The sequence below is a fragment of the Erythranthe guttata genome, chromosome 10 (genome assembly GCF_056151865.1).
Source record: "Erythranthe guttata isolate IM_541 chromosome 10, IM_541, whole genome shotgun sequence".
Taxonomy (NCBI): Eukaryota; Viridiplantae; Streptophyta; class Magnoliopsida; order Lamiales; family Phrymaceae; genus Erythranthe; species Erythranthe guttata.
The window spans coordinates 20,022,078-20,048,910 of NC_142542.1; the positions used below are offsets into that span (position 1 = coordinate 20,022,078).

The 26,833-nt window shown below is 36.4% G+C and overlaps 8 protein-coding genes, 1 long non-coding RNA gene and 1 other non-coding gene across 12 annotated transcripts; 6 read left to right on the forward strand and 4 right to left on the reverse strand.

The window, feature by feature from the left end:
- The first annotated feature begins 1,211 nt into the window (after positions 1–1,211).
- On the forward strand, positions 1,212–2,630 carry WCRKC1 (WCRKC thioredoxin 1). Of its 2 annotated transcripts, XM_012978956.2 has the most exons (5): positions 1,212–1,635; positions 1,861–1,935; positions 2,077–2,143; positions 2,248–2,265; positions 2,358–2,630. In XM_012978956.2, exons 1-5 carry the CDS (start codon positions 1,322–1,324, stop codon positions 2,454–2,456), a joined length of 573 nt encoding a protein of 190 aa, XP_012834410.2. In that variant the 5' UTR covers positions 1,212–1,321; the 3' UTR covers positions 2,457–2,630. The 2 variants fall into 2 exon arrangements, with proteins under 2 accessions (XP_012834410.2, XP_088680631.1); XM_088824505.1 differs by lacking the exon at positions 2,248–2,265.
- Positions 2,631–2,723: 93 nt separating this feature from the next.
- On the forward strand, positions 2,724–2,805 carry TRNAS-GCU (transfer RNA serine (anticodon GCU)). The gene has a single exon. It is a non-coding gene; the product is annotated as a tRNA-Ser (tRNA).
- Positions 2,806–3,147: 342 nt separating this feature from the next.
- On the reverse strand, positions 3,148–6,095 carry LOC105955242 (Aha1 domain-containing protein). The gene is made up of 3 exons (XM_012978954.2): positions 4,324–6,095; positions 3,582–3,661; positions 3,148–3,472 (listed from the first exon to the last, which is right to left on the reverse strand). Exons 1-3 carry the CDS (start codon positions 5,218–5,220, stop codon positions 3,379–3,381), a joined length of 1,071 nt encoding a protein of 356 aa, XP_012834408.1. The 5' UTR covers positions 5,221–6,095; the 3' UTR covers positions 3,148–3,378.
- Positions 5,511–7,095, forward strand: LOC105955243 (DNA-3-methyladenine glycosylase (MAG)). The gene is made up of 6 exons (XM_012978955.2): positions 5,511–5,894; positions 5,998–6,069; positions 6,209–6,332; positions 6,486–6,556; positions 6,666–6,723; positions 6,809–7,095. Exons 1-6 carry the CDS (start codon positions 5,511–5,513, stop codon positions 6,970–6,972), a joined length of 873 nt encoding a protein of 290 aa, XP_012834409.1. The 3' UTR covers positions 6,973–7,095.
- On the reverse strand, positions 7,045–10,641 carry SPC98 (spindle pole body component 98). The gene is made up of 3 exons (XM_012978952.2): positions 7,922–10,641; positions 7,422–7,832; positions 7,045–7,330 (listed from the first exon to the last, which is right to left on the reverse strand). Exons 1-2 carry the CDS (start codon positions 10,405–10,407, stop codon positions 7,529–7,531), a joined length of 2,790 nt encoding a protein of 929 aa, XP_012834406.1. The 5' UTR covers positions 10,408–10,641; the 3' UTR covers positions 7,045–7,330; positions 7,422–7,528.
- Positions 10,642–12,743: 2,102 nt separating this feature from the next.
- On the forward strand, positions 12,744–16,098 carry LOC105955245 (Protein with RING/U-box and TRAF-like domain). Of its 2 annotated transcripts, none has more exons than XM_012978957.2 (4): positions 12,744–13,015; positions 14,272–14,520; positions 14,991–15,374; positions 15,498–16,098. In XM_012978957.2, the coding sequence occupies exons 2-4, from the start codon at positions 14,320–14,322 to the stop codon at positions 15,816–15,818; spliced, it is 906 nt and encodes a 301-aa protein (XP_012834411.2). In that variant the 5' UTR covers positions 12,744–13,015; positions 14,272–14,319; the 3' UTR covers positions 15,819–16,098. The 2 variants fall into 2 exon arrangements, with proteins under 2 accessions (XP_012834411.2, XP_088680633.1); XM_088824507.1 differs by lacking the exon at positions 12,744–13,015 and adding an exon at positions 13,024–13,113.
- Positions 16,099–16,774: 676 nt separating this feature from the next.
- Positions 16,775–19,179, forward strand: LOC105955247 (Protein kinase superfamily protein). Its single transcript, XM_088824508.1, has 8 exons — positions 16,775–16,894; positions 17,120–17,341; positions 17,488–17,738; positions 17,818–17,944; positions 18,046–18,319; positions 18,398–18,530; positions 18,625–18,711; positions 18,817–19,179. Exons 2-8 carry the CDS (start codon positions 17,233–17,235, stop codon positions 18,943–18,945), a joined length of 1,110 nt encoding a protein of 369 aa, XP_088680634.1. The 5' UTR covers positions 16,775–16,894; positions 17,120–17,232; the 3' UTR covers positions 18,946–19,179.
- Positions 19,165–22,554, reverse strand: LOC105955246 (carbon catabolite repressor protein 4 homolog 1-like). The gene is made up of 10 exons (XM_012978959.2): positions 22,089–22,554; positions 21,130–21,757; positions 20,738–20,995; positions 20,578–20,664; positions 20,439–20,492; positions 20,255–20,337; positions 20,034–20,148; positions 19,801–19,939; positions 19,524–19,676; positions 19,165–19,382 (listed from the first exon to the last, which is right to left on the reverse strand). Exons 1-9 carry the CDS (start codon positions 22,247–22,249, stop codon positions 19,537–19,539), a joined length of 1,665 nt encoding a protein of 554 aa, XP_012834413.2. The 5' UTR covers positions 22,250–22,554; the 3' UTR covers positions 19,165–19,382; positions 19,524–19,536.
- A 1,355-nt stretch (positions 22,555–23,909) lies between these two features.
- On the forward strand, positions 23,910–24,293 carry LOC148767788 (uncharacterized). Its single transcript, XR_016034106.1, has 2 exons — positions 23,910–23,970; positions 24,078–24,293. It is a non-coding gene; the product is annotated as an uncharacterized LOC148767788 (long non-coding RNA).
- A 911-nt stretch (positions 24,294–25,204) lies between these two features.
- On the reverse strand, positions 25,205–26,754 carry LOC105955248 (large ribosomal subunit protein eL21z/eL21y). Its single transcript, XM_012978961.2, has 2 exons — positions 26,429–26,754; positions 25,205–25,693 (listed from the first exon to the last, which is right to left on the reverse strand). The coding sequence occupies exons 1-2, from the start codon at positions 26,663–26,665 to the stop codon at positions 25,436–25,438; spliced, it is 495 nt and encodes a 164-aa protein (XP_012834415.1). The 5' UTR covers positions 26,666–26,754; the 3' UTR covers positions 25,205–25,435.
- Between the last annotated feature and the right edge of the window lie 79 nt (positions 26,755–26,833).

Consider the following 26,833-nt stretch of genomic DNA (forward strand, 5'->3'; position numbering starts at 1 on the left):
GTTAAGAATGTGGTTGTAATTACTAAACGAGAGAAATGTTTTCATAATTTAATCATATATGAGGGTTGCCCGTAATTTACCCTAATTAAAACTTTAACATTTTATATTGATACATGAATAATAAATATTTATACAATGTATACTTTAATAAAGAAAAAACCTCAACTTGGATATTTATATAGGGTTTTTTGCAAAAACTACCCCTGTATAATCTCGAATTGCCGAAAAAACACCCGTGTTAAAAAAATTAGCACATAACCCCCTGTGAAAATTAGTCAAAGCCAAAAAGGACCCTTCGAGCTCAATGTGTGATACACTCGCGGTTTGTGCGACTGGGAGTCTGATTTTTGACCTAAAAAGACCAAAATACCCCTAACTCATCATTTTCGAAAATTACAAATTTATCCCGGATTTTTCACATGCCTGAAATGAAGTTTTTAGAATTTTCGATTCAGTCCCTAATAATTTCAAAAAAGCCCTCTCTCCAAATTGAATAGGACCAAATTGCAATTTTCATAATTTCTTAAAACCTAATCAGCTTCCTCTCCCTCTCCTACTTCAGATCTTGCTCATTTGCTAAAAAAGAAAGGGGACAAAAAATTCCAGCCCCCCACCCTCTCTCCAGAATTCCAGCCCGTTTGCAAAAGAAGGAAAAACAAAAAAAAAATTATTTTCTCCATCGAAACCCAGCGGAAAACGAAGGCACTTCACATTGAAGAATTGACAGATGAGAATTGGAAGAATTGCCCGTCCCTTCTCCGTTTCTCTAATGGTGGATTTGAATTAAAAACGTTTTGAAGTAATTATTTGAAGTGGGGCGGCGGGTGTGTTGGCAGTGGTGGTGCGGCGGTGGAGGGTTGGGGGAGCAAGATGATGCCATGAGTTGACTGCCCTGTGCGTGATAAATTTTTTGTTCTTCTTTCTTTCTTTTTTTTCATTTTTTTTAATTATTTTATTTTATGCATTTTATTTATTTAAAATTGAAATAGTATTAAATATTATCAGGGTTAGTTTAGTAATTTCATATAACTTAGCAGCTAATTTCAGAAAAAGGGGCGAAGTTCTTTGTCAAACAAAACATAGGGGGGTATTTGCTAATTTTTATAACACAAGGACTTTTTTGGCTATTCAAGATTACACAGGGGGTTATGTGCAATTAGCTCTATTTATATATATATAAACTTGAAAATATTAATATTTTCCCATGCTGACACATTTCTTTGTCCAAACGAAAAAGAATAAAAATCTTATCTTTATAAATTGGTCTTCTTTTTGTGTCAACAGAAACAAAGAAAAAAAAGAAAGAGATATTATTATAGAGATGTCAATACTATCACCGAATCCACACATTCTGTACAGAGAAATCTATCAACAGCAAAAGCAGACCCGGAGATCATACGGGTCGGGTTCAATCCTAGCCCCCAGACAAAACGGGTACGGGTTTGATGATCGGAGCAGAAAGGAGTTGTTGTTAAGAAGAAGAAAGAGAGATATAATAAGGGCATCTGCATTCTGGTCATCATCAGAAATATCGAAGCCATCATCAATGGAGATGGAGAATATTCTAGATTCCCAACAACTTGATCAGATTCTTGACACTGCTAAAGACATCTCTCAACCCATCCTTATTGATTGGTCAGTCACTCACTCATTCTTTTCATTCTTGAAAGAATTCTATGATGAATTTCGGAGGCAAAATGTAGTTATGCACTACTATTACATCCTTTGTGTATGTATGTATATATGTCTGAATAATATAGTTCCAGCATTTAATTATGAAATTTTAATTGAGATGAAATTAAATAAAACCCAATAATCCAAAAATTAAAATTACTTATTCTATTTAATGTATTTGGACAGGATGGCAGCCTGGTGTAGAAAATGCATATATCTGAAGCCAAAAGTGGAGAAATTGGCTGCTGAATATGATACCAAGTAATTAATTAGTCATCTATATATGATTATAATTATAATGCACATTGTTCTAATTATATGTTGATTGTAAATTAATATTTGTATGTGGACTTGTATGTATATATATTTGTTTGGGATCATACGTGTGTGTATTATATATAGGCTGAAATTTTATTGCGTGGATGTGAATAGCGTGCCGCAAGCATTAGTAAAGCGTGGAAACATCTCGGTATGTGTACATGTATCGCTTCAAATTCGTTTATATGCAGTTATTTTAACTACATAAGTTACTAACGAGCTGGATTGATTTTCGTTGTGACGACACTTGTGAAGAAAATGCCAACAATTCAGGTCAGAGGCTCGTATCAAATACAGTACAGGATTTGGTGGTTTTTTTTTTTTGTTTTTAATGAGATGATGTATATATTGGCAATATAATGCAGATATGGAAAGATGGAGAAATGAAAGCAGAAGTGATTGGAGGGCACAAAGCATGGCTTGTTATTGAAGAAATCAGAGAAATGATCCAGCAATTCTTGTAATTAATTATTCACTTCAAAAAACAAAAAAAGAAAAAGAAAAGACAAGCTTTTTCCATTGTATGATTTTTCCCTTTGTATTATATGGCATTTGCCTGCAAAATTATGAAAAGTTATATGTATAATGTGTAAATGTAGGACAGAGGCTTGTAAATACATACAAGTTCGATTTGGTAATATTGCAACCTGTCTACAATCTACAAGTAGAAACATTCACAGTTTTTGTGTCATATCGATTATTTATGGTACGAACAAAATGGTATTCAAACAGTCGCTTTGGCCGAGTGGTTAAGGCGTGTGCCTGCTAAGTACATGGGGTTTCCCCGCGAGAGTTCGAATCTCTCAGGCGACGATCATTTTTTTTTTCAGTTTTTCTTGTTTTTTTTTCTTCTTAATCTTGTCCATTCTTACATACTGGTCATAGTTTGAATAGAACCAATTCTGCACATATCAAAACCTTTTCTTTTGCAATTCTATCTGGGAATTGTACATCGATGATAGTTATCTCCTGTATCATTCAAAATCGAGATTTATAGCTGGCATTAAAGAAGCTGGTAATCTCAAATTAACATACGTATAGAGTAGCAAGTTGTTAGCAAGTCGAACAACTAGTACAAAGACGAGAGCACCACCATTCAATCAAATTCACAAAACACAATCAAACCTTAATCGGTAAAATCGAAAACCAAACATATAACAAAAATAAAATTTCCAATCCTCATCGAATATAATGTTCAAACATAAAGATGAATGAATGACGAGCGAGTTTTGCTGAAGTTTCATCAGTCTTTAAATCGACTCAACAGCACCCACATAACTAGGGGCTTGGTGACCGACCAAATACTTCAAATTATATCCCATGATACTTGCAGTAGAATGAAACATAACAAAGTTCTACAAATTAGATTAAAAACGAGTAATTAATTCATATTCCAAAACCGAAAACTCCGCGAATTCTGTGGAATATAAGATCTCTCCATCCCCTCTCCGTGTTTTCCACCACTGTCGCATTCCCGTATCTGCATCATTGTCACACACAATCACATTTCATTTCACTGCCTAAAACTTACATTAGTTACATATGGACAAGAAAAAATTAAAATACGGTATTGATGAAGAGAAACGAACCTGTCTTCCTCAGGTACATCAGTGTGTGTAAGCTTGACAACTGTCGTCCCGGAATTGGGCTCCTCGAAAGTTAGCCGAACCTACATTATTATCATATTGATATTTCCCATGAACAAATTGCTTCTAGAACAACTTACAGAATCAAATAAACTATTCCACCAAAGATTATAACAGATTCACAAATTGCAACCAACTTTTTCATTAACCAACGATTTCCCACACGCACTACCATTCGTAGAACTAATTCGAACACCCAATTCCCCATTTAGGTTAGCTAAATCTTCGTTCTTCCTTTCTTTTATTATTTTTATTATCTTTTATTGATTTCCAGCTATAATTCCAAACACATTAAATGATTTCAAGAACCTTGAATTAGAACTAAACCAGCAAATTACGTTCCACGGCAATGTCCCGTATGCACTAACATCTACACTGAAAAATCAGCCGTATATTAGTCCGCATTGCAACGACAACTTACATCCAAATTCTTCTAGAAAAGCACAATCCAATCACATTTTCAATATCTAACCACAAGAAATATCGACAATATAAAGGTTATATCCAAACATAATCAAACGCATCCGATTTGTTAGGCCTAATATGCAAATTTGTACCCATCCAACTGAACTACATCAACAAATCAAACACATATGCATATAATAAATCACATGTATTCACATCCCTAAAGCAATACACAAACCATGTTTAATCATAAATCGATTGATTAAAAAAATTATCGTACCGTGGACACAATGCCGTCGGGCCAGCTTCCGAATCTCCATTGCTGAACAATCAACTTCCCCTCCTGCAACTCCATGTTCTTCCCTGTCACAGAGCCGTCGAAAATACTGAACTCGCCGCCAACCTCCTTAACTATCTTCGCATTGCTCTGAGTGAAACCCTTCCACCGATTTTCATCGAGCAGAATCTCGTACAGATCTTTTGCCCTACAGCTAAACTTCTCCGTCATTGTTATAGTCTTGAACCCTTCCTTTTTCTTCTCTTTCTTCTTACCCTCCTTCTCACTCGAACCTCCAGCCTTAGGCGGCGGCGCCGCCGCCGCCGCAGCGGCGGCAGATCCAGAAACTGGTTTCTTCACGGAGACTTTCTTGACTTCCAAATCGTCCTTAGCAGGCCCACCTTTCGACATTACATCGACGTATTCCCTAATTTTTTCGAACACAAAAGGCTTCCCCTTGGCGATAAACGCATCCTTCAACCTCTTCCCCACCGGCCCATCGTCTTTGATAGTGATTCTAATCTCGGGATCCTCGCCGGCGTTCTCGTCGGAGATGTAGGGCACTTCGACAGAACCCTCGGTGGTCAAAAGAACGGATTTTCCGTCGGAATCTTTGGCCTCCGCCTCGTACGATAGAACCAAATTCAACTCGTACCCGGGTATGATTTTCCCCTTGCGAACGTTAACGTAAGCCTCGCCCTCAAGCTTGTCGAGCTTTTTGGTCTTGATGAAGAGATTCCCTTCGCCGGAGAGAAGGGTTTTGTTGCCCAGAAGGTTACTGAGGAAATTCCTAGACCAATCGAGACAATCGGTCTCCGACCAGTGCCAGTTGTGGACGTTGGTCCCATCGGGACGATCTTCCACGATCCAACGTTTATCTCCTTCGCCAAGTTTCGCCATTGTTGATTCTCGAGCTGTTCGTTGTGTGTGTGTGTGTGTGTGTGGAGGCAGAAGAATAATAAGAGTATTTAAGGTGTGGAGGGTTCGAAGAAGAGAAGGGTCTAGATTTATTATATATAATATTTGGAGTTGCCTTTTCTTTTGGAAGAGTCTAGAAGACTGAGTTGACCCGGTCCGGGAACCCAATTCAGTTCCCTAATTAACCTAAGAATCTTGTTGCCAAGTTTTAAGAACATATAAACAACCCGCCAGAAACCTCTGCCCAAAGGGTCAACCATATATATGTATATATGCTTGCACCAAAGATCAAAACTTTGATCCCCAAATTCTGTTCATTTTCTTCACCTGTCAAACAAATGAACAAGAAGAAGAAAATCCAACATCCCGGCAAAGCAGCAATCAAAATCACGAAATCCCCGACAAAAACCTTAAAAAGATGTACAACCTCGGCAGCCATTGTAGTAGACCAGCAAAAACCAAAGTCAAGAGCAAAACCCAACTCCCATTTTCAAGAAAACCACGAATTAGTGCTCGAATCATCAATATCTTTGAATTTCCTCGAAAAATATCCAATCTTGGGTCCTGATTTCTACCAAATTGATGCCCTTGATCTTGCCCCACGTTTGCTGGGAAAGCATCTCAGGAAAGATGATGTCATTCTCCGAATTACTGAGGTAATCGTCTCGCCTTCATTGTTTTCGTATAATCAAGCTAGCACAAGACTGCACTGTTGTGATCTTCTTTGTTTGTCTGTGTTTTGAATACAAAAAAAAAAAGGTCGAAGCTTATAGACCGGATGACTCAGCTTGCCACGGTCGATTCGGTATTACTGCAAGGACTGCCCCTGTTGTAAGATATATTATCGACTTCCCCAATTACATATGACATCTATACTTTATATTTCCTGTCTTTTATTGGGGAATGAGCTTATTTAGATACATCTGGTCGACAAAAATACTAAACGTCCTGTCAATATTTGGCTCAACAGTTTGGCCCCGGGGGGCATGCTTATGTGTATCTTTGTTATGGTCTCCATAACATGCTCAATGTGGTGGCGGATAAGGAAGGAAACGGAGCAGCTGTTCTCATTCGTGCCTGTGCTCCTGTTGCTGGTAAGTTTGCTCGATGAAGACAATGTTGTAGCTATAAAATTTTTGAGAAGCATTGAAAATTTTGATCTTTGTTTTTTCATAGAATGTTCAGTGTTCATTTCCGTTTTATCATCTCTATTACACGGTTACGGATTTATTTAATGTTATTTGAAGGATTGGACACCATTCAGCAGCGCCGGGGTTTAACGTCTGAGAAGCCGGTTCTTCTTGCAGGACCTGGAAAGGTTACTGTTTTTTTTTCTTTTCTCGAATCATCGAGGAAAGCTAGGGCGAAATTTATACAAACATTTGGAAAATCAATGATTTTTACTTACATTTATCTTGTTTAACTAGGTTGGTCAAGCATTGGGGATTTCGACAGAGTGGTCAAACCATCCTCTTTTCACTCCTGGTATGCTATATATTAACTGTCTAAAGAAGTCGAAAAAAACAGTTAACGTACAAATCATGGCTCACATTACATATCATGGATGCAGGTGGTTTGGAACTTTTAGATGGACCCGAACCAGAAAAGATACTCGTTGGTCCAAGAATTGGTATCGACTATGCTTTGCCTGAGCATGTTAATGCACTATGGAGATTTGCAGTAGCTGATTCTCCATGGATAAGTGCACCTAAAAATACTCTCAGGCCACCGTAATTTGTATACAAACGACAAAGGTTTGAATCGAACCGGATTATTTTTTTAGTACGTGTAATATATAAAGGCAGATGAGAAACTGATATAATAATATAAATAAATCATTCATCACTTATAAGTCAATACAAGAATCGGTTGGATCGTTTCTTACTAGAATAAATGAGAAATCAACAGAGCAAACACCTACTATAACTTCTCTTAGGACCGCTATAAAACATAAGCAAAACAAGCATCAAGACAAACACAATAAAATACACACTAACTAAAATACGGCACAATAACTTGGCAATAGGATCATACCTTCAGCTCCCTCGTTTTTAAAACTCAAGCAGAGTGCGTTTTCAAAATAAAAGCCTTCCTGATAAAGAAAGAAAGAAACGATACAGGTCAAAAAATCATCGACATAAAATGCGAAAAACCGTAAATATGAAGCTATATATATTACCCACCTGAAAAAGAAAAAGAAAAAAACACTATACAAGAAAGGCCAATGCAAGCTAGCACAAGACACATTATTGGTTCACACGCGTGCACCATAGACAGACTGAAACATCTTCTACAAGAAAAGCTTCCCACCAGTGCTGGGTCTCAATTGGGTGTAGAACTCGGTGAAATCCAGTCGAAACATTAGGAACTTCAAATCAACATGCTGCTGTATGGGGAGTTGCGAAATAAAACCCTCGAAAATAGAGGAATATTCCTTTCCAATTGCTTCTATATCTTGTCCCATATTTCGAAGAAATTCCCCTGCGCGTCTTGTTAGGTCTTTTCTGCCTTCACCAAGCCACGACCCGGATTCTGATGATGTCTTACTTGGCCTCTGCACTCTGGCTTTATCTCGAGAAGAAGAGTCCGTAGTTCTGCAATTTATTACAAATACACTACACATGAATAAGAGTTTTTTTTTTGTTTTTTTTAATAAAATTGGTGTTGTGGTAAAAACTCATACCTCGATTGCAACTCATATATGCCTTCATATAGTCGATCTGCATGACTTCGAAAGCGCAATATGACATCGAATAAAGTAAAGAGTGTCTTATTGAGATTTTGGGACCGCTCCCCAAGGAGAGACTTTTCAAGAATTGAATGTAGGTACTTCTCGTGTGCTCCTAGTAGGTCATCAAGATCTTTAGCTGCTTCCAATTCCTTGGATAAATTAGACCACGACACCTCCAAGACTTCAAACATGATATAGTACTGCAGATTCGAAACAAAATGATTCATCTCATCCCAAAGAACTTGACATTTCCTTGATGTCAATATCAACTGCAATTTCACAGCTTGCGGCAACTTAGCGAAAAAACGAGAAGTGACACAGTTCGGTTTCATGGTTTTCCAAACACCAATTAGTCCGTGCTCCACCCTTCTAAGCTTCCACAAAAAATTAAAGATTCTCAAATACCTAGACATAACAGATTCAGTAAAAACAGTATTTAGTGGAACTCTAGCATCGTAATCCAAGGAAAACACATCCCACCCTCTATCCCCTGTATTATGTGGCATCATTTTCACCCTCAGCCTATCAAGTATATCAGGATCATCGTACTGTGCGTTCGATGATCTAATTGCACTTTCCAATAAACCAGCAAGCTTGAATGTGCTTATAGTGTTGGCAGCTTCGGACAGCTCCGGGCCCACAATATCCATTAAGTATTGAACGAAATCACCCTGCCCGAGTAGTAAATATCTCTTGATTGCAAGGCAATGCTCCTTAAACTTGTACTGTTTGTAAACTACTTCCAGTAAATGCTTATCTATCCTTTTTGCGGCTTCTGCAACTAAAGATTCAAGCGCGTCAGTCTCACCATATCCGAGACCACCTCTCCCAGTACTGGTCCCAGCTGCAGCAGCTGCTTCTGTTGCAGCATCTGCCCAACCTCGATCCTCGCAACAAACACGAAGGAAATTAATTGACTTCCCAGTCCTTAAAATGCGTTGAGCCAGAGATTGAGAGATGAAAGAGGGAAGCATCGCTGAATGGAGCCGATAGCCTTCTCTCCAAAGAGACTCTGCTTTCACAGGTTGACTCAATACAAAGAACTCCGAAAATAAATCATCGAGCTCACCTTCCAAAACCCAACTCCTCACCATTTCGAAAAGCGGGGAACAAACTCTACGAAGTAGCTTATTCATAAAATCGTGCACGAGGGGGTCACCATGTTGTGCGTGCATGTGAATTGCCCCCGCCATGGCCCCACCTTTCAAGACCTTACAGCTGTCAACCAAGACAGCCATAAGCCTCATCTTCACCATAGGTTCGGAAAACCAAACGGACAGTCGCCTTAATGACAAATAATTACTCGAGCTTGCGTGTTCCGAAACTAAAGGAATTGGATTCATGGCTTGGGCTTCGAGCACAGCTAGTAGCTTGTAATAATCCGAAAATTCGTCTTGTAATGCAGCACAAAATGCCTGCCCAACAGTCCCTACATCCTCAGCTGATAACTGATCCATACTTTCGGTTATATAACCCTTCACTTTCCTAAACAGCCAGCCAAGCTCGCAGAGCTTACGGATCATAATCTTAGTAGCTCTTGGCACCTTAGTCAATTCGGGAAGCGCATACGCATCTGCCATTACATCGAACTTGACATACTTGCCATCAATCCCTTGACAGGCATACAGCACATCTCTCACCAAAACCACCTCCGAAACCTCGTTTTCTTCTTTTATCAAGTCTGCAAATTCCCTATATGCGATATCACGAATATTTTCAGGGTCCTTTGATACCATCAATATGCCTCCGTTGTAACGATTCTCGACATGCTCCCTTGCCCTCAAGCTTCTTGAACTGTCCCCTAAACCCTTCAATTTCTTCATATTTTCACTCAAACTATCTGAACCACTGACTAAATTCCAGTCGCCTCGATTTTTCTCTAATTTCTCCAAATTACTAAAACCCCTTGAATTCCCCACATCTTCAGATTTAAAACCTCCAACATTGGAATTCCTACTAGAATTCCCAAAACCCCCGTTAATCCCATCACTCTCAAACAGTGTGGGCAACCCTCCAGACAAAGCAGAATCCAGAAACCCATTAGAGATAACATTGGGCGACTGATTTTTCCTTACTTTCCGATCCTCGGATATAGTCTTCAGCAAATAAAGCACAGCCCACTTGTTTTTCACGCTTCCGGGTCCATCTTTAAGCGAGAATTTAGCGTAGAGATCCGCAAAAGTTAGGGCTTCGGAGGACTTACCAGCGGTGGCGAGACGCCGTTTGATAGACTCCGCCATAGCAGAGTCATCCGCCGCAATTGATGGCGTCATGCGGCTGGATAATATCCGGAGGGAGTATTTGAGGGATTGATTGTACTCTTGCTGGGTGAAGGAGGAGGCGCTAGGGTTTTGAGGGTTGGGGTGTGGGGAGGTGTACAGTAAGCGATGCACTAGCTCTTTGACTAGATCTACCACTCTCTGGTCATCGTCTTCCATGGTGGTGACTGAGGCGGCGACGGCGGCGCGTTAGTGCGGCGGTCCGGCGGAATCGCGGCGGCGATGGTCGTGTTAGTTTTTGAGTTTTAATATTGGGCGGGGAAATGAAAATGTTTTTATGGAAGTATATGCAAATGATAATAGTCTTATTTGTATTTTAATTTTTTTATATTTTAATGTATTTTCAGCAATTAAATTAATCGAAAATAAGTTGACTAATTAATAATATGTCTCTTTTGAATGTTAACCAAACCAAGCTTTTATATAAACAAATATTTAATTTTCAATCTGTAGTTTTGTTTTTCAAATATTAAGCTCTCGATATTTTATTCATGTGGAGGTGGTTGTCGAAAAAAAAAAAAAAAGAATCCTCGAGACATAGTGTAAGTATCTTCGAGGGTGGAAGTAGAAGTGAATCTCGAAAGGCGGTAAATAAATTTTCGTAAGGCGATGATCCAAGCTATACCAATCTATGCCATATACTGCTTTAAACTTCATAAGTATTTTACGAAAGATATTCAAACCATTCGTAGACGCGGTGTAGCATTTGAAGTGCGATTGAGCTAGTGGCAAAGGTACTCAATCGAGAACTTAAATACTAACTGCACTGAGCTTATATTTAGAATTTGCTTGGGATTATCAGTTCAATTTTTTCTCCTCTAGAAAGCGATTTAAGTATCATTGTTACATCTATGGAAGAAGAACGAAGCTCCCTCCGAAAATGCTGAGTCGAGAACATCATTGCTGATGGTAAACAATTTCACTATCAATTATGAAACTTTTAATGTTGACCATGTACAGTAGAACCTCGATAATTAATACACGATAAATTAATAACCTCGTTTAAATAATAAATTTTTCCGGTCTCGACTCAGGGACAACATGCTTAATCTATAAGATAATACATATTCGAAAATAAGAAGCCCCATATAATATATAAATTAATAATGCATAAAAATAATTCTTAAATTACATGGTACAATATATATCTTATAGATCTATGAAGGCTTAATACAATATAATTTAATTGTCGTTTGTTTCTTGTTGAAGCTCACACTACCATCATTCTCTTCCCTGACTTTTCTTGACATGGTTAGAACTTTCGATATAGTTTTCTCATAACTCAATAGAAAATTGTTTTATACAATTGCTTCTTTAAGAGCTTCTGTTTAGAACTTTCGATATAGTTTTCTCATAACTCAATAGAAAATTATTTTATACAATTGCTTCTTTAAGAGCTTCTGTTCGTGAAACGGGCTCCATAGTGCATTGAACTAATGGTACAATGAATAATATACACGTAAAAAACTTTAAAAAATATGTATTTATTGAAAATAATAATAAAAATAATTTCATAAATTAATAAATTATTAATTAATGTATAAATTAATAATTATTAATTTATTGATAAGTTAATATTTCGCTAAATTAATGGAATTTTGATGGTCCCAACTATATTAATTTATAGAGGTTTAAGTGTATTACGAGAAGGTAATCGGTCAATTCATGAAATGGCAAAGTTATCGAGCTGTTGTACAACTAGCTCCGGAATTCTCAATCAACTTTTCAATTCGAGCATCTAAAAAACCACATTTTAAGTGACACTACATTTTTTTTAATTTTTTTTTAAAGTAAGGTATATTACAACTATTGTTTTGGAAATATTGTATATTGGTGCGCTGTAGATGTTGGATAAATTAATAATCTCGACTAAATAATAGTTTTTCTCAGTCCCGATTCGGTGATAACGTGTAAATTATTAACTCGATAATTTAATAATTCGCTAAATTAATAGAATGTCCGTAATCCCGACTGTATTAATTTATAAAGGTTTAAATCGTTTGAGAAGTAATTATTGCACGTGAATTGGACACAAATGGATAATGTAAATCCAGGCTGTATTATCTGTACGAGGCCCAAAATTATAGCCCAATCATAATTTGAGTTACAGGGCCCATCTACAACCCATATCCATTCAATTTGATCAAGTACCAGGTCATTTCATTTTGTTTGTCATATGATTGCCATGTGATTTGTTTTTACTTCTCTCCTTTTAAAAAAAAAAAAAAGAAAAAGGAAAAAAAAAAAAAAAGAGTCTTGAAAATGATTAAAATTGATTTAACAGTGTTGCAAATTTGCAATTGTCTTAATCTGAGAAATTGGTTCTGACACAGCTTATGTCTATTCTCAGCTTATAAAAACTTTTTCTTTTCTCTTGAATGGGAGATGTCTGTTCCAAATATACACAAAATCAGCATTAAATTAAATATAGTATTAAAAAAATAGAAAAAAATAGAAAAATAGAAAGCCAATACAGTGAAATGTGGACTATACTTCAACTGTTCAACTGACAATACTGACCCAAAATTAAAATTCAAAAAACAGTGAAACGGTGCAAGTTAGCAACAATTAAAATTTCACAACTACATTCCCTTCTCCCCATACCCAAATCCAATAACAAAATCAAAACTTTTTTCTTTCTCTTGTTCTTTTGTACTAAAAGGAAAAGACAAGAACAGTGTAAAAGGGTAATTTTTTAGAAGACAAAGTATAAGACAGACACAATTGCTTATTTGCTGCATGGCCATTTCAATCTCTTTGAGCCCAGGTAAAGAACGTAGATTCTTGCAACAAATAAAAAAACTTGTCTTTTTTTGTTTTGTATAAAGCTCCCATCTTGAGGGTTTCTTGATTTTCAGCATAAAGGTTTGACCTTTATTGTTTTTTTAATAAATAAGACACTGTTTGTTTAAGATCTCGAGCTTGTCTGTTTGTTTTGTTCTTGACTAGGATGTAAAGATTCAAACTTTTTTTTGATCTTTTTCCCCTTTTCTCTGTTTCTTGGCCTTGTAATTTTTTTCTTTTTCTTTTGCAGCATTTTTGGGATTGTGAGATGGGCTTGTTTTTATTGTTGTTGGTTTTCTCTCTTCTTAGGTTTTCATTGCTTGAACTGTTGCTATACATGTTTTTTATTTTTCTTTTGAATTTTGAATTTTTGTCTCAGTTAACTTCCTGTAGGATATCTTTTTGAGATTAAGGATATTTGGTTGCTTATGACCAAGTACTTTTGTTCTTTTCTATTCGTAGTTAGTTCATAGGTTTGTGTCTTTGTGACAATGTATAGTGAAGAGGTTTGATTTTCAGTTTTAATATTTCTTGTTAGAGATTCCTTTGTCACTTTATTAATATTGGATGGTGATCAACAACCAATCATTTCCATTTGAAATATGCAATTCCTCAATCTTTAAATTATCGGAGAACATAGAATATTCGGTTGGGATGGATGGTGTAGGAATAGTCCTGAAAATGGTTGTTCAGCTATCACTTCTTTCGTATTCGGTTACTAGTAGCTCGATTTTTCGAGTTGGTTGCTCTGATTATTCTTCTCTTTGTGCCGATGCTTAGTGTCGTTTCTAACTTTTTTTCGTGTTTATTGAAAATTCTAGCAGTTCGTATATTTATATTTTTTCTTAAAAATCCTTAGTGAAGAAAAAGAAAGTCGAAATTCATCGTAATAACTTCGAGCATCGCTTTCGTTACATACATGTCATGAAAGCAACAAATCTATATTCCTGAAAAGGAAAGCTTTATCGTTTTTTCCTGATTTTGTATTGAGGGTTGGTGGCGGAATCTTATCTGATTTAAATTAGTTTTATCATCTACCAAACAGAAATACAGATGTGCCTTAAGTTTTGGTCAGGGGCTGTTTAAATTAATAGCATACTTAGACTTCCAATCGTAGTTTTTGTCCGTTTCGTCAAAAGCTTACCAATAAAACAATTTAGCTAATAAAACCGAATTCGTCGATTACTTTATTCTTAATAATATACTTATATAGTTTCATTTTGTATCCTTGTTTGACAGGCTCTAAATACTGTGGAGTAGAATACACATTGGATCTCTAGTTCAATAATGGCTCAAGGGGGTGGTGGTTCTTGCAAAGTGGCCGTTAAATCACATTCGAAATACGCAAATTATGATACATCAACTATGAAGGCAGAAATCGGTAGTGCTCCTATAGTAAAACGAGCGGAAAAACACAGCATAGATGATGTTCACGAGCTTCTTCGGTGCCCTACTTGTGCAGATTCAATGTTTCCTCCCATTCACCAGGTTTATATATACTCTCAACTCTTACACTGAAATAGATATCGAGTATTCCGTACGATGTCTACTCGTGAAAGTTCTTTAGATTTTATTGCATTTAATACCCTTGTGTTGTACTAAAAAATCCCCGTGTTATAAATATTAGCAAGAAAACCCCCTATGCTGCATTTTTTAGCATTCAATGTAACCCCCAAATACAGTGAGTTTTTAGGGGTAGTTTATTTAAAAAAATTGCATTGTAGGGGTTTTTTTGCTAATATTTATAATACGGTGAGCTTTTTAGCAATTAGAGTAAAAACAGGGGTGCTGAATGCAATAAACCTAACTTCTTTGCCGATCCTACAGTGGATAGTAGATGTGATATTGCGAAAGTTGTTTCTTTTCGTGTATAGTTCCTTTATATTTAGATTAAGGTCAAAAAAATGTAATCTAGTTAAAATCGCGTATTTACTAAACTGTTAATTCTTTTCATGCAGTGTCCGAATGGACACACGATGTGTACAAACTGCAGAAGAGTGCACAACTGCTGCCCGACTTGTCGAATTGAACTCGGGAATATTAGGTGTTTAGCTTTGGAAAAAGTCGCGGAATCTTTGGAGCTACCCTGCAGATACCAAAATCTTGGATGTAATGAATTGCTTCCTTATTACAGCAAGATCAAGCACGAGAAGCAGTGTTCATCTCGGCCGTACACCTGTCCGTATGCCAGCTCAGAGTGCTGTGTGACCGGTGATATCCCGTTTCTCATGGCCCACCTCAAGGAGGAGCACTCTGTCGATATGCACGATGGATGCACTTTCAACCACAGATACGTTAAATCGAATCCGCATGAAGTCGAAAACGCCACGTGGATGCTAACCGTGAGTCGGTTTAATTTAATAATTTGCTTATATATCTCTATATATAAAATACGAAGATTTTTAGATATATATAGTGGGCCCCGCATCCAAATTAAATTGTACGAAAACTTTATTTCGATGCAGGTATTCAATTGTTTCGGGAGACAGTTTTGTTTGCACTTTGAAGCATTCTTGCTAGGAGCATCGTCCCCCGTGTACATGGCGTTTGTGCGATTCATGGGTGAGGAAAAAGACGCCAAGAAATTCGGCTACACATTGGAAGTGGGGTCGTTTGGGCGTAAGTTGATGTGGCAAGGGGTCCCGCGAAGTATACGTGACTGTCACAAGAAGGTTCGTGACAGTCAAGACGGACTTATCATTCCCAGGAGCTTGGCTCTCTACTTCTCTGCTGGCGACAATCGAGAGCTTAAGCTGAGAGTTACGGGACGAATATGGAAAGTGTAGTAACTTCATTATGCGATCGGAATATGTACAGCTTGTCGAAAGCCGTAGGTTTAATGTTATTACCATATGCTTGATTTTGTTGCATTATTAATTAAATGGTACTTTTTGAAGAAGGTTCACAATGTATTATTAAATGGATATTTCTAATTTCTACTTTTTTTTTGCTCGAGCTCAAGCTCAAGCTCATTTTTGGGTTTTTGTTTTACTTAATTATTATTAATTTTTATTTGTAAAAATTATTTGGATTATAATAAAATAATTAGAAAATAAATTACTTATATATTTTTTAATAATTATATATTCTTTCTATAACATTTTGTATTATTATACACTTTAAATAAAAAATAGAAAAATAAATTAGGCTCGCGAGCCAGCTCATGAGCTCACGAACAACTTAAAAAAAAAATCGAACTCGAAAAACTCGAGTTCGAGCTGGTTCATGGAGCTCGCTAGTCTGCCAAGCTAGTTTACCACCCCTATTCTTGACTGACCTTGAAATCCGTTATTTTAATATGTGTATTTCACCATATGTAACATATATGAGATGGCCTTCGTCAGAATCTTTCTTCGTCCGAATCCAACGATTGCGTCCAATCGGGATCCGCATAATTTTGGGTGAAAAGAAAATCACAAATTCTACATAAAATAGTTGTCAATTTGACCAGTTAAAGATGCCAAATGAATTAAGTGTCTACCTAGACCAATCATATATGTAACAAGTCATATGCTAACAAAAAATAAAAAATAAAAAAGTTACAACGTTATATCATATATGCATGTTGACATCAGACATCGTGTCATAGACAATAGTGAATTATGGGCCGTCCAAGAAAAGATTATATATAGTAATATAATAAAGTTATTACAAATTTGTTTTTGTTGAATGATTGCTAAATCAGACGTGCAAGATTAAGGCAGGCACGTATGTTATAATTTTGTTTTAGCGGTTTAAAAGGGTTGCATGCGACTTTCCCGCTATTCAAAACTAACACAATTTTTCTTTTGCTTTTTTTCCCCCAAACAAACAATTACCAGAAAAATTTCCTCCTCCCACAATTTTTCCGCTCATCTTACAGGTAAATTGTTTTTTTTTTCTTTTTTTTTTCAGTTTTTCGTTTTGTTTTGTTCGATCGATGATTCGTGGGATTTTGGGTTTAATGTTCATGCTATATATGTTTTATCCATTTAATCTTGGTTTTGAATGTTCATGGATTTTTGTGATGATTTATTTGTCTATTATACGCAATTGACGTACACTTTTTAATCCTCTTATTTACACATATTTGATGATGTATACATAGGAATTGGAATCGGAATCGGGAACGCTTCTTAAACAATCTGCAAATGTGATCGTTTCTCGTATGAAGTTTTCCCTTCGAGATTAGATTTTTACCTTTAGAAAAAAAATCGAACAATGATGTGTTGTGGAGGTGCAGAAGAGGAGCCCTATAGTGGTCCTCCGGCCAATAATTATAACTCCGCCCCGCCAAAGACTGGCAACAATTACGGCGGCGCCGGTGGAGGTAATTACTTATTGTTCTTTAAATCATTCCAACATTAATTTGTGCTTGTTGATGAATGATGATCAATGATCATAATTCAAGATTCTGTCTTGATTTTTTTTCTTTTTTTTTGGTGATTTTGCTGCAATGGATATTTGAATTGACAGGCGACAGAGGAGAGCCAAGAAGTGGTGCTGCAAGAAATGGACAAGCTCAGAAAGTTCTGCCTATTGAACTCCCATCACTTCCACTTAGTGAGCTAAATCGACTTACTAGTAATTTCGGAACTAAAGCTCTAATTGGAGAGGGCTCTTACGGTCGAGTTTTCTACGCCAAATTATCGGATGGTCAACCAGCAGCTATCAAGAAGCTCGATTCTAGTTCTTCCCCCGAACCAGATAACGATTTTACAGCTCAGGTGATTCTTCTTGTTTTTTTGTTAATGTAAGATGATCATTTGTTGTAATAAAGATTGGTTTTTTATACTGTTTGTACAGTTATCCACAGTTTCGAGGCTTAAGAATGAGCATTTCGTGGGGTTGCTAGGGTACTGTCTTGAATCAGACAACCGAATTTTGGTCTACGAATTCGCCACCATGGGTTCTTTACACGATGTTTTACATGGTACGAGAAAAAGGGTTTTTTTTTTTTTTTTTTTTATATCGAAATTCAAGATTAGGGTTGAGGTGAAGATAATGTGAATGTATATTGTTGTCTGTTCTTAGGTAGGAAAGGGGTGCAAGGGGCAGAACCAGGTCCGGTTCTTACATGGGGTCAAAGGGTGAAGGTTGCTTTAGGAGCTGCAAAAGGGCTCGAATTTCTTCACGAGAAATGTCAGCCGTCGATCGTACATCGAGATGTAAGATCAAGCAATGTGCTTCTCTTCGATGATTTTGTGGCCAAGATTGCAGATTTTAGTTTGACCAATCAGTCTTCTGATACTGCGGCTCGTCTTCATTCCACCAGAGTACTCGGAACATTCGGCTACCATGCACCAGAGTCAGTTGTTAATTTCCCCTTCATTTATATTTTTTTTCTTTTTCGATTGAGAAACATTATACATCGTTTTTTTTTTAGGTACGCGATGACAGGGCAGATAACTCAGAAGAGTGATGTTTACAGTTTCGGAGTTGTTCTTTTAGAGCTTCTTACAGGGAGAAAGCCAGTAGATCACACTATGCCTAAAGGGCAACAGAGTTTAGTCACATGGGTAATTTTTTATTTTTTTTAAATAGTTCATATGCTGTCTTGTTTTATTTACTAATCATAATTCATAATACTTCAAATATTTCAAATTTATTCAGGCAACTCCAAGATTGAGTGAAGATAAAGTGAAGCAATGTGTGGATCCCAAGCTAAATGATGATTATCCACCAAAGGCTATTGCAAAGGTCTAAAAACAAAACAAAAAAACCTTAATAATCACAAATTTTGTTTGTTTTTATTAGTCGGTGCATTGAGATTTTGAATCTTTTTTTGCTGCTTAAATATTGCAGATGGCTGCTGTAGCAGCACTTTGTGTACAATACGAAGCGGATTTTCGACCGAACATGACAATAGTGGTGAAGGCTTTGCAGCCATTACTGAACTCAACAAAACCAGCTGGACCTGATTCTAATGCATAATAAATATTACTTACTGCATATGTTCAAACATGTTATGCTAATCTTCTTGAAAGAAAACCTATGCAATTTAGGAATGCCCTCAAGTTGTTGTCTGAACAATGGTATAATGGTGATTTTCACAAAGCTCAGCAACCATATTTTTGGAAGCTTAGAATATAATTTTATTTTATTTTTCATTTTACTTGATTTTTGTTTGGCTAGTTGGGATCCATCTATTCATTTTCTTTTATTTTATTTTATTCCCCTTTCTCTCAAAATCACTTCTATATAACTGGAATTAATTGTATACTACAACAGATGTCACTCTACTCGTATTTCTAATTCAGCTAATCGTAAAGGAGGAAAAACAAATAATGCATTTAGTTTTTCTGATTTACGATTATGATCGTATGTCCTATTGCCACTTTCTTTGAGATTCTTCTTCAACGCAAACATACCTGCACAGAACAAAGTTATGTAAAACTTAAAGCTGACTAACAGCATAATAATGATAATTTTTTAAATTAAATTTATCCCGGTGCAGATATTTACAGCTGATCAATAGTCTTGGTAAGAAAAACATTTTCATCGAGACATACCTATAGTTAACGTCTAGTTTTTCGTTATCCAACGGAATTCAGCTGCGAGTGCTATATGATCTGATGACCATTCGACACAAGGGAGAGCAGTATTTCTTCGCAGGATCCTCTCATCCAATAGCTCCAACAGAGACTCCAGCATTAACGAGTCAGCTACATATATATATTGAGAGAGAGAGAGAGAGAGAGGGCGTGAGCACTGATAACTGATGTAAATAAGAAGATTATTACAAGCTAATGGATAGTGGTGCAATAAAAAAAATTATAGAGAATGTACCTGAATAGAATATGTAATCACAAGTACCGACAAATTCTTCAGTGTAACTTGTAACACGGGGTTCATTTGTTACAGGATGTATTCTCCTTCTATGCTCTAAACCGAGACCAGCTCTTCCAAAGGATGTGTAAGCACTAACCTAGGAATTAAATGCCACAATTTATTAAAATTAAGACTTACATATATACACGAGTTTCAGACAAAACCTTCCAAAGAGATTAACTGTTTTATACCAATGGCAAATCATGATTTAATTTGGAAGTGGGCTGAAGGATCCCGAGCGGGTCTACAGCTAAATCTGGATGTCCTGGATCAACTTTCCCGTAAGCAAGGAGGCTATGAAGAGCACTGTATTTATAAAATTAAAAAATATTTTGTTTTTAAGGAGAACGGAAACTATTAAGAGAAAATTTGAAACCACATATATATATTAATAAGAGAAAAGCCAAATCACCTTCCAGGAATTGAATTGAAATCGCCGCATACCAACATTGGGATTTTGACAAATGCTTTAAGGACTGCCAACAGTTTGTGGACCTGATATGGAAAATCAAAAATAACAATTAGTAATTAGTAACTTTAACAAATGGACTTCAAATAGAGCAAACAAGTTAAGAATGAATAAATAGATAAATAACCTGAAAGAGCTTCACATCCGTCAAGTCTTGATGCACGTTTATATGTGTGTTTGTCTGTGTCATAGAAACATACAGATACGGAAACCTTAATAGAGAATAACATAAAAGTTGCAGTTGTCAATCTCTTGTGAAATCTTACCACACAAACTGACAGTTGTTTCCCAGAGTTACCGATGCCCTGGTTACTGAACTTTGCTGCTAGAACTACAATTTGCGCAATATTATCCTGTGTATGCATTAATAAGATATTAATGAGTCTACCAGATAAAAGTGACGAAATAATAAAAATTTACAAATACCTTAACTAATCGGTTGAAGGCATTGTTCTTCTGTGCACTGGAAACCAGAGGCTCTATCAGAGAATGTGCAGGTTCATTAAACTCAAACCCGAAATCTCGCACATGTTCAAATTTATCACGACGAAAGAAAGTAGCACAACCATCAATGGTTTTCATGTTCCCACCAAAAGCCTTCATTGTTTTCTTTTTAAAAATTGCTTGATAGCCATGTTTTTCCATCTCAGGTGAAAAAAAATCATCAAAATGATCAGATTGAACCTGATCAAAAAAGAAAAACAATAAAATATGCTGAAATAACATCGGAACTCGAACGGGCTTCCACAAATCATTGCTAACAATTAAAGAAGAGCGGATTCTCGAATGTTTAAAAGACATAAAGTTAGGTTGTGTACCTCTTGAAGACAAACAATGTCTGCATGATAGCCAACTATTTCTCGTAAAAGGTTTTGCTTACGGTAGGCCCACGAAAGAGCCCAAGAGGGGCAATAACCGTAAATTTCGGCCTTAGCATATGCATCCGATAAAATATTGTACGAGAGCACACTAAAAGTCACTCCAGAAGAAATCCGACTTTCCAAACCAGTTCCGCTCACAGAAATCATTCGTCGTGGAGTAGGCGAGGGAGCTGGAACAACGGAGGAAGTTGATGAAGTATAGATTTTCCCGACATAGGATCTTGTTTCAAGATCCACCACAACACACTCGCATGTTAGGACATGGCCGATATCATTTGGTGTCGGTGTATATGTCTTGGATCGGCCAACCTCAAACCATGTTTCGCCGTCTCTCTTCCGAGTTGTTCCATCGGGAATATTTGTACTGCCGCCACTAGTATTGAATCTCTTGGCACAGTCGTGCAGAGCACGGTGGTGCCGCCATTCTTTAGCGAAACACTTTGCAGAGCAATGGTAACTCTTGGCAACAGGTAATCTGTGTTCGACGCAACGGACGCATTGTATTGTAGCTTGTTCGTCTTGGTGAAAACTACAAACAGTATCCTTATCACTTTCTATACGAAACCTGCAAAGAAAACCAACTAACTATTAACAGATGCAAAGCTAACAACTATCTTCTAGCCATTAGCACCGAAGAAAGGGAAAAAACGAGAAAATGAGATTTTCAGAAATTAGTGAACAATTTCTTATTACATCATACCCTGAATTCAATTCAATTCAATTCAATTCAATTCAATTCAAAGGCTGTATTTCATGAACCCATCCAAAAAACCGCATCATGTATTCCCCCAATCCATTGCTTAAAACCAATCAACATTCAAAGGAAACAAAACACATTCAAAGCAAAGAAAACACCAAGAAAAATCAAAATTCAAATTCAAATTCAAGAAGCTCACCAATTATATCTTATGAAACGACCATGAACAGGCTTCGACTCAGTAATATCACCACCGTTGATAATAGGTCCACCAGAGAGCATCACATCCACGGACAGCTTCAACTCGAACCCTACAAGCGGTATCTCAGATGATAGGCGCACTTTTGTAATAATCAGCATTTTAATATAATTTTTTATTCCTCTATCGTTTCAGCCGCGGAGGAAATCTGTCGGCGGACTTGTGGCGGTTCCACCACCACCGGCTTCACGCGCCAATCGCCAGCTCTCAATTACAGAAATCTAAGATCAATTCTTTATTACGAAAATCCAGGATCGATTATACAAACTTATGATTGAGATTTTTGAAATGCGATTTTCAAAATGAGATTTCTACAGAAAATCGGTTGAAGTTTTAGGGTTTTAAGAAAGTGGAAGAAGAGAGTGGGAGAGGGAATGGTCGTTTCTGAAATTCAAAAGAGCGCAGCTTCTATATACTTTTATTTAGGATAAATTACAATCGTCTCCCTGACGTAAAGTCTATGTACGAAAAAACCCCTCGTTTTTCAATAATTACATCCATGCCCAGAAACTTGTAGATTTATTACATTTACACCCTTTTGTAGGGGCGCGGATGTAAGACATTTACAAACTGCAGGTGTCTATGTAATTCCTCAACAATAAGGGGCATTTTTATAACTATACTTTACCTTAGGGATGTGGTTGTAATTTATATAAAATGTTTCTTTAATGTTATTTCCCAAATTTAACACTAGGATTTCCATGTTATGTAGTTTCTAGTAAAACTGAAAATTATATATATATATATATATATATATATATATATATATATATATATTTGTACTCCTTGGTATATATGGGAAGCTTATTGATTATTGAGAGATTTTCATTCATGCCTTTTGTTATACACATGATTATTCTTAGATTTATAAACATATATTTCATATAAATGTGGTAAATATAAACCTAAACTATTCAATATTTATCCAAATCTAGTTATAGGTATCACAAATGAATTTGCTAAATTGTACTTTATAACTAGTATAAATTGTAGGGGTATCCCAGCCAATTTTATAATCAGCACTGTTAAATAATAATAAAATAAATAAATTTAAAACAAAGAAAGCCAAAAATGAAGATGGCAAAATTGTTTATAATTCTAGGGGTTGTTATTCTCATGTTGTCAGGTAGATTATTCTTTTTAACTTTCATTCATCCTTAATAAATAATTAATAAGAAATAATATTTTATAACAAAGTCATTTTATTTTTTTAAATTTATTTATTTATTTGTTGGTTCAGGTGGTAAATTGATAGATGCAGAGCGGAAAGATTGCTCTCAGGCAATAATTCCGAATGGTTGCAAAGGAGACTGCAGTGAACAATGTAGGAAGATATTTGGTGGGATTGGAGTTTGCATACCTCAAGAACCACCCAATTTCCCAAACTGTGGCTGCATATATGACTGCCATTGATCATCATTTTTTTATTTATTTCTAAATAAGACGGAGATTATATACGATTATAGTTGAAAAAAATGAAAGTGTAAAATCTCCAAAATCGAGATATAATTCAGTCAAAATACATTTATTGATCGATTACAGTTTTTTTCTCGAGTTTTACGTAGATATTTTGGGTTTTTTTGTTACTATATATACAGACAATCAGTGCTTAAATTTATATAGATTTTATCACATATATGTGGTGAATATAATCCTAAAGTAATTAATTTTTTATCCAAATCTTGTTATATGTATCATAAAAGAATTTGCTTGATTGGATTTTATAACTACTATAAATTGTATTGCAGCACAGTTTATGACACACAAATGAAGATGGCAAAGTTGTTTTCAATTCTATGGTTTGTTATTCTCTTGTTGTCAGGTACATTCTTTTTTTTTTTTTTCGATTTTTTGAATCGTGATCGAGTAGCTTAATAATATACGAGAAATAATATTTTATAACAAAATAATTTTTATTTGTTGGTTCAGCTGGTGATGTGGCAGATTCGGATGGGGAAGATTGCAGTCAGACGATAATTCCGAATGGTTGCGGCAAACGGAACTGTAACCAACAATGTCAAAAGTTGTTTGGCGGGGTTGGAATATGCGTGCCTCGACGACCCAGCTCATCTGACTGTGTCTGCTCGTATGACTGCCATTGATTTTTCGTTCGAACTCTACCAATAAAATTTTATACAATCTTTTTGTTCGAACTCTACCAATAAAATTTTGGGTAAATTCCACTTTACCCCCTTGTACTCTGCCCAAGAACCACTTTACCCCCTCGTACTCTTAATTTCGTCGATTTACCCCCTTGTACTTGTATAATTTCCCAATACAACCCTCTTCATCAACTTTTTTCGATTTTGACTCTGACGCCATTTGGTCAAGAGTCAAAATATTGACGTAAATATTGATTTTTTTCGATTTTGACTCTCGAGATTAGAAAAGAGAAAGTTTCACACATTCATATATGTTTTTCTTTGCACTTGGTGGAATCGATCAATTTTTGGGTCTTGATTTTTACTAAGTTAGGGGTTCAATTTGGGGATATCTTGGAAGGAGAACTTGTGGGAGAAGAAGAAATGACAATATTGACGGAGGAGAAACGACGCGTTATAGGCAGTGGCAATTTTGTAATTTACAGAGTTGACCACATGGCGTTAGTGTCAAAATTGACAAAAATTAAGAAAATGGGTTGTATTGGGAAATCGTACAAGTACAAGGGGGTAAATCGATAAAATTGAGAGTACGAGGGGGTAAAGTGTCTCTCAGGCAGAGTACGAGGGGGTAAAGTGGAATTTACCCTAAAATTTTATACAATCTTTTCGATTAAAATTGATTATTATTATTATTATTGGCTGCTTTGTTTCAACCTATCATGTGGGATTAAAGTTTATTAGTTATAAAAGTGCAAAAGACGAATTACAGATGCAGCAAAACGAGCAGCATTATCGGAGCAATTGAACCTGAAATCGACAATTACAAACACGTAATAAAAGCTACCAAACAATCCAAATTATCTCAGCATTGCTTTCAGCTATCCAATCATTAAAGACTTATTACAACACCAATTATTAGAGAATACGACCCTTTCGGATGGTACGAAACAAACATAAAAATAATCAATCTATTAATTGATAAACCAAACAAAATATCGTAGCAACTCATTACAAGGTTTCTTCTATCATGTAACAAAACCAGGTGAATTGTACTAAGTAAATATATATCATTTTAAAATCAAAAATGGTCTCGAGTTATCAATCAATTGCCCAAAACGATCACACAAGCAACAAAGAAGAAAACAAGACAAGTCTAAAAGAAAACACTCGGTTTGTAGTGAAGACTTAATAACCACCCTTGAGATCGTTGACCACATCGTACGGTATGGGAGTGACGGTTTCTAGTGTTGCACCTCCGACCAAAAAGCCAGGCTTGGGTCCAGCTGGCTGCCTCTTGGTGCTGATGATCTTACCTTGTGCCTTTGCTTCTGCCTTCAACTGGTCGTTCTTTATTATCCTGTGACGAATCTCCTCGTGACACCTGGACGGCTGAACGTGTTCGATTCTGACATGAATCCTCTTCCTTATGATTCTGTTACTGACCTGAATTTCACAAACACCAAGAACATGCATTGGTCAAACTGTCGTTTTGAGGATCAAATACAACCGCAAGTTAAAGAATTAACATTCATAAAAGCAATACTAGTTCTATTAACATAAATCAAAATTTAGATCGTAATTAAGTCTCATTAGGCATTCTAATTTTCTTTTTTCGTTTTCTTTTCTAGGGTTTAACAGTGGAGGACATCTCGATTAACAAGTAAAGATCATGACACCATGTTCGATTTGGACAAACCTTAATTCAACAAAACTAAGCACCGTGTATTTGTCAAACTGTCTCTTCGAGTATCAAAATTCAAATACATCAACAACTTCAAGAATTAACCGACATAAAAACAGTACTAGGTACTACTAAATCTTATCAAGACAAAAATTAACTCAAAATTGTGAAATGTCAACACAGGCGTGTATATGTATGTCGATTTTCATACATACACGTAAAATTACAATACGCGCAAACCCTAATTCTACCATCAATCCAACATTTTAAGATGTAGAAAATACTAAGACATTTGAATTATACAACTGTGATTTCTAGAGTGATAATAACAGAATTGCCATTTACAACAGATTAATCTCATTTTTCAATTTCACGTACAATTACATTCAATAATCTAAGCTACAGTAATGCATCAGAAAAAGACATGAGTACCATAAAATTGAATAGAAGAAAAAATGCAATTGAAGAAATGTAGGAGGGGGGAACAAGTGTTGTACCTGCTTGTTGACCTCGACGCCGATGGCGCGTTTGGTAACGTTCCAGACCCGACCCGTGCGGCCGTGGTAGAACTTGTGGGGCATGCCTTTGTGGATTGACCCGTTAACCTTGACATCGACGTAATCACCAGTTTTGTAGGTCCGAAGATAGGTTGATAGATGGGTCGGGCCCTTCTTCCTGAAAGCCCTAGCGAAGAGATCTCTGGTGCGCGACCTCAGACCGTGACCCGCCGGCATTTTCTAGGGTTTTCAGCTGCTGAACTGTGTTAACTGCGTGGGGAAGAAAAATGTTACGCACAGAGCGATCGGGGAAGAGATACAGTGTATATATATGTGTGGAGATAATAGGGTTTTTCTGATTACCCATTTGGGCCCGAAAGAGATTCTTAAATGGGCCGAAAGAGA